General features: G+C 36.2%; 1 protein-coding gene across 2 annotated transcripts in view; it reads left to right on the forward strand.

The window, feature by feature from the left end:
• The window catches only part of LOC127430324 (mitogen-activated protein kinase-binding protein 1-like), a 65,759-nt gene extending 54,265 nt beyond the window's left edge, over positions 1 to 11,494 (forward strand). Inside the window, exons 28-31 of one of the 2 annotated variants that reach the window (XM_051680053.1) lie at positions 1,767 to 1,836; positions 4,577 to 5,347; positions 10,118 to 10,212; positions 10,471 to 11,494. In XM_051680053.1, coding sequence (XP_051536013.1) covers positions 1,767 to 1,836; positions 4,577 to 5,347; positions 10,118 to 10,212; positions 10,471 to 10,728 — 1,194 coding nt within the window. In that variant the 3' untranslated portion in view covers positions 10,729 to 11,494. The other variant, XM_051680054.1, reaches the window with a different exon arrangement.
• Positions 11,495 to 12,234: the final 740 nt, after the last annotated feature.

Consider the following 12,234-nt stretch of genomic DNA (forward strand, 5'->3'; position numbering starts at 1 on the left):
ATCTGCTCCAGATATCCTCTCTTTTTTTTTAAATAATATTTGTATTAATTCTATTTAAAATATGTAACATTAATATGACAGTAATTTAAGTCCAGCCTCTGTAAAGATAAAAAATATATAAAGCCAAACGTAAATGTGTAGAAATTATTATCAGTTTAATGGGGGGAAATATTAACCGACTAGTAATTCCAGTGTCGACTAGCAGCATCAGAACCGTTTATTCGACTAGTAACGCACATCCCTAGTATTCACCAAACTGTTTTGTTCAGGATTCACAGTTTGGTACCCCCTTCAACCGAACAATACCAGTCGTTTCATTCACAACATGTAATATTTAAAAGTCTGGTTTTCCAGACATTAAAATAGGATGCGTAATAAAAGTAATTTAATAAATAGTATATTCGCCCTGTGTAAATAATAATATATAGGGACTGTATCTAAAATAAATGAGGGGTGATAAATACTAATACAACAGGCTGGAAAAATAGACATTAATTTTAATATCCTATATCTATCTATCTATCTATCTATCTATCTATATATATATATATATATATTGAATGTGTTGAAACTTGATACCGGGCAACGCACCCTAAAAACGACACCGTTAGATCGGTTTTATACTGAAGAGCTGCTTAAAAGTAAGATATTATTATTTATTTATTTATTTATTTCCTCTCTCTCTCTCCTAAATGTAAATGCCAACACCATCATATATGTTGAAAGGACTGATGCCTGTCAACCAAAACATTGTCATTAAATGACATAAAAATGACTTTTTTTATTCCATCAGTTACTCCTGATGGAGGCTGCCGTATATATTTAGTTTATATGTAGGGTTACATCCTACATAAATGTAATGGTGCAACGCTCAAATATTTAGTAGAGCGTAAATTGTGACTTAGTGCCCATTTACGCCACAACTAGGCTAAGTTGTAACGTATAGCTGGTGCAACCGGCCCCTGATGTTTATTTAGCTATTTATTTTATTTGTATTTATTCTTTATTTAAATGGTCAGCAGCATTTGACTGATATTAAACAGTAATACTGATGTTTATTTAGCTATTTATTTTATTTGTATTTATTCTTTTTTTAATGGTCAGCCATTGACTGATATTAAACATACAGTACTGATTTTTATTTTATTTATTCTTTATTTAAATGGTCAGCAATTGACTGATACTAAACAGTACTGATGTTTATTTAGCTATTTTATTTTTATTTATTCTTTATTTTCTCATTTCTAGAATTTGTTGACAATGTATTATAATGTCAAATGTTCTTTTGATACAAATATTTAAGAAAGCAGCCTTCTGAGTACCTTTGCATAGTCATATCGGTGCAAAATCGGTGAAAAATTCCACATAGAAATGGTCTGTTTTCATTCCAGCTCAAAAATTAGCTATATCGGTAATTGGTGAATTTTCCCCCTCTAAAATCGGTATCGGTCTCAAAAATCCCATATTGGTCGGGCTCTAACAATAACCGTGGAGAAAAAAAAAATCTTTTTTTTTTGTTTTTTTTTTTATCCAGTTTTGTAGACTGGTTTCATTTGTTTGCTCAACTACGAATCACATTTGCCTAAATTCCACTATCGTGTAAGTCCAACACATTCTTTCTTTATTGAAGGGTGCGTGGTATTTTCATGACTCTGTCATTTAGATCAGGATTCCTCTCTAGCTGTCTTAATTTAGGAAGAAAGCAAAATAACTTTTATTGTTGACTTTAAGCCTTTGTTTATATTTCTCCTATCTTCTTGCTTCAGGATAAATCCAAGCTTCTTCCAGATAACGGCGGCACCAATGAAAGCATTAAGGAAGAGAGCAAGAAGAGTGGTACGTGCACATTTTCCATTGCAATTGTTTTTTTTTTTTTTGTTTTTTTTTCATGACCTACAGACTATATTTCTCATCTTTTTTAAATGTCTAGCTGGAAAATGGACAATATTTTCCTTTTTTATTTTTTTTTTTTTTAAACCTATACTTTCTACAAACATGTAATGCTAAACTTGACAATACTGTAGTTTTAAAGGGATAGTTCACCCAAATATGAAAATTCTCATCATTTACTCACCCTCATGCCATCTCAGATGTGTATGACTTTCTTCTGCTGAACAAAGATTTTTTGAAGAATATTTTAGCTCTTTAGGTCTATAAAATACAAGTGAATGGTGACCAAATCTTTGAAGCTCCAAAAAGCATATAATGGCAGCATAAAAGACTCCAGAGGTTTAATCCATGTCTTCAGAAGCAATATAATAGGTTTTGGATGAGAACAGATCAAAATATAACTCCTTTTTCACTGTATATCTTGCCATTGCAGTCTCTAGGCATGAACATGCTTGATTTCAAACTCGTTTACACCTCCTGGTGCTTGACACATGTGCAGAGTACTAGATGGTGCTAGGAAGTGTAATAGTGTTTGAAATCATGATTGCAGCGAAGACTGCTGATGTCAAGATTTATAGTGAAATAGGAATTGTATTTTGATCTCATCCTTAATTGATTAGATCGCTTCAGAAGACATGAATTAAAAAACTGGTGTCGTATTGATTACTTTCATGCTGCCTTTGTGCTTTTTGGAGCTTCAAAGTTTTGTTCACCATTCACTTACATTGTATGGACCTACAGAGCTGAAATATTCTTCTAAAAATCTTCATTTGTGTTCAGCAGAAGAAAGTCATACACTCTGGGATGGCATGAGGGTGAGTAAATGATGTGAGTATTAACATTTTTAGGTGAACTATCCCTTTAACAACAGCACAATTTAAAAGTAGATTGGCTTATTTTTCTTAGTGTTTTATAAGGTAGTGGAGTAATGGCAATATTTTAGTCATTTCATATAACTTGTTGAAATCTCGTCCTCCAGTTAACAAGAAACGTTCCTCAATGCCTGGTTGGAAATCTTGCCACAGCTTAACTATGTTACGCTGGAAAAACGCTTTAGGAGGTCTGTGAGTGTGCTGGGTTGGTTTTACTGTCTGGGGTCCCACAGCCACAAAGTCAAAGTGATTTCACATTTTTCATTGGGATACTTGTTCTCATACCTGTTTTACTGTCTTATTTTACTCCATAAACATTGTGGTTCCTATTTCTGGGCTGTCCTTTGAGATTGAGGTTTAAACTGCCAAATTAAATTGGCAAAAAAAATTTTTGTGCTGTATTAGAGGACTGTTACGATTTCAGTACAAGCCCCTGTCAGCAGCATTTGTGGTATAATTTGTCAATTTATATCAACTTGTCCCTCCTTTTCTTTTAAAAAGCAAAAATCAACCTTACACTGAGTCACTTACAATGGAGGTGAATTGGGCCAATCCATAAACATTCAAATACTCGCTGTTTCAAAAGTATAGCCACAAGATGTAAACAATATGCATGTTGACATGGTTTTAGTGTGATAGAAAAGGTTAGTAAGCGATTTTGTGTAAAGTTATATCCAATTTTAAAAATGTGTTGTCATGATGACAATGCAGAACAGTAGTCCTCTGCAAAAACAACTATTTAAACAACTTTACAGCTCAAATAATAAACATATTTCGTCTGAATATTTAATTTAGGTGTTTTAAAAAATACAAGCTTTGTTTCTGCTTTCAAACCCTCTGGAATGCTGACCCAGTTTACTTCCTTTATAAGTGTGTAATGGTTACCTCACTTTTGTTTAACACAAATGCTGTTTATAGAGCTTAAAGGGATGCTTCACAAAATTAAATATTCTGATGTCATTTATTCACACTGGTGTTTTTTGTTTGTTTTTTTTAACCCATTCAACTGACTTTTTCCATGGAACACACAAGTAGATGTTAGCCAGAACATTAGCCTCGGTCACCATTCACTTTCATTGTATAGAAATGTGTAATGAAAGTGAATGATAATGACTAAGCCTATGTCTGCATTAATCCGGATACATTTGAAATCTGCATTTTCGTTTTTGAAATGCTCTCCGTCCACACTGCTGTTTTCAAGCATTTTCTAGTTGCTTGTCCACACTGAAACGTATGAAAACGCTTAAATCCCATTACTTCGCATGCAAAAAATCCCGTTGCATGTACTGTCTGAAACGCAGTTGTTCTCGTGTTCCATTGCCGGACACCAGTTCAGAGTAAACTTCTCATCGCCTTTAAAGGAATGCAGTGTGAATGTTATACAAAGTAACATTTATCTTTAACAACGCTATTAAAGCATAACAGCACCGCTATAACACTGGGCGCCATATTGATTGTTTTGGTTGAATGGACCACATGACTGTCACATGACAAGAAATACGTCATCGTTTTCAGAAATACCTGTTTTCCCAGTCCACACTACAACACGAAGGTGACGTTTTTCAAATTAATCCACATGGGAGAGCGTTTTCAAAAAGCTCTGTTTTCGCTGACAAAAGCACCTTCGTAGTGTGGATGGAAGACCAAAACGTAGAGAAAAAGATGTGTTTTCAAACAAAAACGCATTAGTGTGTATGTGGCCTAACATACTGCTTAACATCTCCTTTTGGCGGTGGGGGTGGACTATTCCTTTAATTTCTTTATAACTCGTAAAAATTCTTAAGCTTTATGCATTTTTTTTTTGTTTTTTTTAGAAATCACAAACAAGACCCTTCAATCTAAAGCCCATAATGCTGTCAGCACTACAAGCACCCTCGCCACCAGATCAGCCAGCAACTCAAGTGACGCATCTGTCACACGTTCCCGCCAAAGCTACATGGGCCCCACTGCCAGCTCACGTGCCAAGATGTCACGAAGCAACTCTATGGAGAATTTAAATGTGTGTGCACCCGAGGAGACCCATCTTGTGAAAGAGACTGATCAAAACACCCCATCCTCATCTCTGGAGCCCAGTGTAGAGTCACATAAAGAGAACATGCCCCCTAATATATCCATCGCTCTTACTTCGGGACAGTCCTATCCAACGCCAGCCCTCTCCTCTCCTGCCCTGGGTAACCACAGTGCCCGGGCAGCTCTTCGATTGGATCTCATTGGCCCCGATCATGCCAGACTGTCACCTGTGTCACTCAAGAGTTGCCTTGGAAAAGTTGAATGTGCCGAGTCGCCCCGTTGCCAGGCTTTGGTGACGCCCACAGAAATGCGATCACTGGGGAAAGAGTGCCGGAAGCAGATCAGTACTATTGAGCAGAGTTTGACTCCTAAGACCACAAGCAGGTTCTCATCTGGATGTGAAATGTTTGCTGGGAACCCAACAGTGCCAGAAACCATTCAAACCACAGTTGAAGGCAACCAGTTTTCAGGGTCGTGTGAAAATGCACAGTCCTCAGGTCAGACTGCAATGACCGACTCTGTAACTCTGGACAGAGAGAATTCTGCGGAAATGGACTCCACACAAGAGGATACAGGTACTGTGTATCCTACGCAGTAAAATACATTTTAAATAGCAGTGATTTCATTAGGCTGTCAGTAGGGCTGAGAAAAAAAAAAAAAAAAAAAAAAACATTTCTCCCAAATATTATGAAAATATTATTTTAGTTCAGGGGAAAAAAGCTTCGAGACATTAGTGATCACAAGTACACAAGGGGGTGCAACGAATAAATATAAACTAAACGGCACAATACTCGGCAGTTACGTTAAAAATGGCAGTTTAATGTTGACAAAATGCATTAAAAATGTAAACAGATGAATCTTGTGAGAGAAACTTGCTTAAAATTTATATTAAAGACAGATAATAATAGTTTTAAATGTATATTATTAAAGTGTATGTTACTATATTTTATATATATACACACACACACCTCAGTCCTTTGGATGAGAAGTTAAACCAAGGTCCTGACTCTCTGTGGTCATTAACAATCCCAGGGCACTTCTCGTAAAGAAGTAAGGCTGTAACCCCGGTGTCCAGGCCAAATTCCCCCCATTGGCCCTTCTCAATCATGGCCGCCTCATAATCCCCATCCGTTAATTTGCTCTCTCTCTTCTCCACAAATAGCTGGGGTGTGGTGAGCGTACTGTCGCACTGTGGCTGCCATTGCATCATCCAGGTGGATGCTGCACACTGGTGGTGGTTGAGGAGAGCCCTCGGTTTACTGTGTAAAATGCTTCGAGTGTAGTGTCAGTAAAGCGCTATATAAATGTAATGTTCATTATATATTAACATTAAAATTGACTGATTCAGATGGTAGAAAATACCTGTATAGGTCAGATGGAGCTCTAGAGAGATGGAGCTGAGAGATGTAACAGGTGTAAGCGTTTATCAACCCTGCAGCTGAGTAATAGCATTACTTTTGTTATCTCAGCCCTTTTTGTCAAATATACTGTATTATAACTTATGAGGAAGCGCCACGACATGATAGGTGGCAAAAGTAGATCGCTTTGTTGATTATAAACAATAGATTTATTGCATCGCACAGAGACACGGTACAACATCATTCGCATGTCGAATTAAGAGGTTTATAGATCTGTATCATGTTAAGTTCAGTAAATATGCGACTAAATGTGCTTCCTCACCGCTTAAACTAAATTCAACAAGCGTTCAATGAGCTGCTGCATGAGAAATGGACTCAGAAGAGATTATTGATACTGTAAACCTGTTATAATAGTATTGGTTTGATTTGTTCATCTATGTGGTTTGGTTTACTGATTTTCAGCTATTTTTAAGTGAATAAAAGTGTGTGGAAATTCCCTGCATTATGAACGTTGATCGTGTGTGGAATGTCCCTGCATTATGAACGTGGAACATGCAGGAATGATTAAAATTGTGCGCAAAACTTGCAGTCCTGCACCAAATTTCAAGTCCTGTTTATTTCCAACAGCAGAATAAGAATATGAACTTTGTAATGGGTGACACAGGCCTATGCTATAACACAAATATCGCCTTTTAAAAAAAAAATTAATCAGTCTGTTTGTCCGGTCGGGCAAGTAAAATTCTTTCACTTGCCCCTTCAAAAATCCACTTGTCCCGGACAAGCATTAATGTCGAGCTCTGCACTGTATACTTGTGCCATGGCACTATAGTGTTTTCCATTCATTACAGTTGAATGTATGGTAGTAATATTCCCAGGTAGTAGGGGTATTACAAGAACTGATTTTGAATAATCAACTAGTTGAGCCCATTAGTTGAGTTGAATTCGACTAGTCATGACACAATTGTCATTGTATTTATCTAAGTACATTTGAGCCACTTCGTTCTTTCAGTGCAGAGCCATCGGCCTCCACACCCGCTGGCAAGTTTCCTAAGGGTAGGACGCTATGAGAAGAGTCATTTTATATTCATGAGTAAAATGATAACTGTTTGGACAATTTAGTAATTTTCAGGCAAGTGGTAGAGCTTTCCTCAATATTTTGAGAGTCTTCCCTTGCATCCTGTTTCAACAATCTGCCACCCACTGTATTGCCAACTAACACTTTATTAATCACGTGGAAAGAGAGGCAGTGTTGACCACATTATAGACGATTAGTCGACCGTGAAAGTGGTTTACATTCTCAACAGCTTTACAAATATTCCCATATTTCTATATTCTGGTTAAGCGTTTATTCGAAAGAGGTTTACATACTCAACACATATTGGAATATTCCCATATTTTAATTTTCTGGTTAAGCCTTTATTCCAAAAGAGGTTTACGTAAGCAACAGCTATTGGAATACTCCCATATTTTCAAATTCTGGTTAAGCCTTTATTCTGAAAGAGGTTTACATAAAGAGGTTTACATATTCAGCAGCTATTGGAATATTCCCATATTTTAATATTCTGGTTAAGCCTTTATTCCAAAAGAGGTTTACATACTCAACAGCTGTTGGGATACTCTCATATTTCTAAATTCTAGCTAAGCCTTTATTCCGAAAGAGGTTTACATCCTCAGCAGCTATAGGAATATTCCTATATTGTCATTTTCTGTTTAAGCCTTTATTCTGAAAGAGGTTTACATACTCAACAGATATTGGAGTGTTCCCTTATTTTCATATTCTGGCTAAGCCTTTATTCCAAAAGAGGTTTACTTAAATAATCGACCAGTCGGTGCGTTGTCTAAGCTATTAGTTGACTAGTCAGTGTGAAGGAACCAATTGATAATTAGGCTGCATTATATGTCCATGTTACACATTTAGATGAGTTTCATAGGGACATATTGATGCTAAGCAAAGCCATTTAACAGCGTATCTCATGGATATTCAACAAATAAGGAGGCTAAATAACTATAACCTCTTATCTCACAAAACTATTAAAATAAGAAAATAAAAACATGAAAAGCTCCAATACAGAGTGGCACAAAACCGCTAATGCGCGTCCAAGAAACTGAATGATGCGCTTCAATGGTCGTATGCAGCTGTGCATTAAATGACTAAACATAGAGAATTAAAGAGACTAAAATTCTCAGAGAAAATATTTTAGTGCTGAACTCTGCACAAATATAGCTTCCTGTATTTATCATTGTATTAGCATTAAGATAATTTTTTTTTTTTTTAATAAATTTTTCATCAGGGAGATGAAATAAAATATTTAAATGAAATATTATAAAGACGAAATATTTAAAACCGTTTGTCTTATTATTGTTATTATTGTGGGTTTTTTTTCACCGTTTTACTCAACAGCTATTGTAATATTTCCATGTTTTCATATTCTGGTTAAGCCTTTATTACAAAAGAGGTTTACATACTCAGCAGCTATTTGAATATTCACATTTTTATTTTTTAGCTAAGCCTTTTTTATGAAAGAGGTTTACATACTCCACAGCTATTGGAATATTCCTGTATTCATGTAATCAGCACATTTCGATTAAACAAAAACAAGAATGTTCTTTTCAAGCTATTCTCTTCTTTAAGCACGGGAGATGCTTGTGTCATTTACACTCACCAAGCACTTTATTAGGAACACTATGGCCCAAATAAAGTGCCCAATGTGGTCTTCTGCTGTTGTAACCCATCCGCCTCGATGTTCGACGTGTTGTGCATTCTGAGATGCTATTTTGCTCACTACAGTTGTGCAGAGGGGTACTGCGTTACCGTAGCCTTTCTGTCAGCTCGAACCAGTCTGGTCATTCTGTTGACCTCTCTCATCAACAAGGCGTTTCTGTCCGCAGAACTGCCACTCACTGGATGTTTTTTATTTTTGGAACCATTCTGAGTAAACTCGAGAGACTGTTGTGCCTGAATATCCCAGGATATCAGCAGTTACTGAAATATTCAGACCAGCCTGTCTGACACCAACAATCATGCCACGGTCAAAATCACGGAGATCAAATTTTTTCCCCATTCTGATGTGAACATTAACTGAAGCTCCTCACCCGTATCTGTGTTGATTTTATGCATTGCCCTGCTGCCACACAATTGGCTAATTAGGATATCGCGCGAGTAGGTAGGTGTACAGGTGTACCTGATAAAGTGCTTGGAGAGTTTATTACGCTATGTTTTTAGTAATTTTGCTCAGTCTAATCAACACACAAATAATTCTCACTCGTGTTCTTAACTTGTTACATAAACTATGCTTTCCCCCATGTTTTTCTGTGCATTTGTTTTAATATTTTGTTCTCATCCTTGCTCCATGTTTCATCTGTTTGTGTTCACAACAGCTTGTTTATGTGGCACTCAGAATTATTTGGCCATGCACCAGTGTAAAAGAATGTTTTACATAAGGGGTTTATAAACCCTAAAATTTCCAATTTGACGCACTGTTTTCTGGTTCCGGTCTCCATAAGTAATGTAAAATCTGCCTAAACAAGTGATCCAAATGTAGAACAACAATCATTTTTAGTGTTAGTTGAAGTAAAAATGAGTTCAGGCTCAACTTATGCAGTTGTTGGCTGTCATAACAACTTGAAGTTGTTGATGATATCAACATAACTTTTTTTGTGCCATCGCTTCCTGTCATCTACCTACTCCTTAAACTGTGACGGGTGAGGCACTGTCAAAAGATGGTTATCGCGACTCTGTAAAGTATCACCACTGTGGAACCATGTTTTGTTTTTTTGGCAGTTTAATACGCTAAATTTCACATTATCCGCCAAAAACATACACGGATGCGATGCCAGCAATCTTATTCATATTTCTACTTAACAGGATTTTAGCTTAATTAGGGTTTCCCAATCAGGTTAACCAGTTTACACAACTCATGCATTTACATTTAATACATTTCCCATATTACTCCTTATTGATGGTTATTTTATGTGTGTCTCTTTCAGGTCTGTCTGCAGAGACATTGAGCATCCAGATGTGTAAGGAGATGGTGAATGAACTGTGGCACACAATCCATAAAGCAACTGGCTTTTATAGCAAGGTAAATTTTGTTTGTTTCTAGATCCTCTACATATCTGTCAGCATTTTAACTAACTTATACAATTTATAAGAAGACTACACTGGTCTTTTCAACCTTGCATATATTTTACACTGCATAGTTGACTGTATGTGGTCATTCACAGCTGAAAGAAAATGTGAGATGATCGTTCTCTATGATGGCGTGCTATGTTTATATTTGAAAATATGCTGCTTTTGGCATCAAGACATTAAATGGAAACACTTTCACTCTTCTCTGTAGCTGTGCTCCATCCCGGAGTTATCCGAGCAGCAGGAGCAGATGAAGAGCATTTTGCAGGATACGTTTGTGGGCGTACAGAGTGATTTAAACGTCCTTTGTCTTCAGACTCACCCCTCCACCCAGAGCGCCCGGCCCATGCCAGAAGACTCGCCCGGCCGCCAGCTGAGGGATGACCGGACCGTGGCCCTCCTGGAAAAATACTCGGAGATGCTCTTGCTGCGGATGACGGAAAAAGGAGCACAGGCTGCACTTGAGTGACGGCTCATTGGATCTTGTTTGGTTTTGAACCGTCCTCATTGTACAGCTATTGCGGTGTCACAATTGTATCAGCCAAAATTAACTTTTAAAGGCATAGAAGCACCTTAATGTCTTACATTGGTGTTAAATTTTTGGCTAAAAATAAACATGCAAATGCACATTTGGATTATTGGACATTATTTGGACATTTTGTAAACTGGTCTGGCTGTTTGAGTTGTTTGTCTAACTTTTTTTTTTTTTTATACTAAAAGCATTTTTCTTTTTTGTATCTTTGTACACTACATTTCAATACTTGAGTGTATTTGGTCACATACACTTTGAAATTCTTTTTTTTATTTTAATTTTTTTTATTTGCGAAACCGTATCAAGGCAAACTCTTCAGGACATCTTGTTTGTGATATTTCATGTACACTTTGGAAACAGTATTACTTTTGGAATATAAAAAGTTGAATTATGTGTAATGAGTTTTGTGTTCAAAGTTCTTGAGCTTTTGTAGATTTACACCATTTCAGGGCGTCACAACCACACAGACTGGCTATGAGGTGTTGCATTGTCATGTTATGTTGACTGTTCCTCAAAATAGCGATGTGTAGGCATTTTCACAAGTGTCAGGCTGTGACTCACTATTTGCAAGCCACTGGTGTGCTATTTATGCTATGTTGATGTGTGATCTTTTCCTTCCACTGAAAATTTATAGTTTTTAGGAAGGCTTTGTAAATATGTTTTAATCAGCTATTTGCATTTTAATATTAAACATTAAAATATTGTTTCTTGTGATTGATTTTGTAATACAAAAGCATGTTCACAGAATTTCACCATTGTTTTTCAGACAGTAAGTGGAAATTCTGAATTCATTACACAGTTCAACACAACAGCCTATGAAAAACAACTTAATAGTTACTACAAGCAGTAAGGATTATTGCATGAACCATTAAGAAATTTGACTCATTAAAACTAACATCTTTAGATTTTAATTAAATATTTGCTGGTATAGGCTAATCAAAATAATAATAAAAAAAAAAAAAACCCACCCATATCTTTAATGTATATTTAAAGGTATCGTATATGTAATTTACCTACAGTGTAGTTGTTACCCATAATGCATATTATAGATTAATTGCTTTAAATGTTACTTCTGAGTCTCTAAGGGTAAGGTTGTAAACATTCGGATAAACAATGTCTTACAAATGTGCCAAAAATTGCATTGTCGAGAATATCCTAATGTATAATGGGGGAAATAGGAAGGGGTGGAACAATTGAAGCTAAAATGCCTGATGCTTTCCCTGTCACAAAGGTTGTTGTCTCCTATCATGGGTAATTTTCTACATGTAGAACAAATTTAGTCTTTTTTTCTGTCTATTTTATGTGATGGGGTGGATATGTTGTGCCTGATGAATCTTGTCGAGCAATTGAAATTTGGCAACTTTTGAACTCCAAAATCTTTAATATCACGTCCTCTTCATTATGTAATTTTAAATGTCATTTCACAATTATTTTGAGCTAAAA

The sequence above is a fragment of the Myxocyprinus asiaticus genome, chromosome 39 (genome assembly GCF_019703515.2).
Source record: "Myxocyprinus asiaticus isolate MX2 ecotype Aquarium Trade chromosome 39, UBuf_Myxa_2, whole genome shotgun sequence".
Taxonomy (NCBI): Eukaryota; Metazoa; Chordata; class Actinopteri; order Cypriniformes; family Catostomidae; genus Myxocyprinus; species Myxocyprinus asiaticus.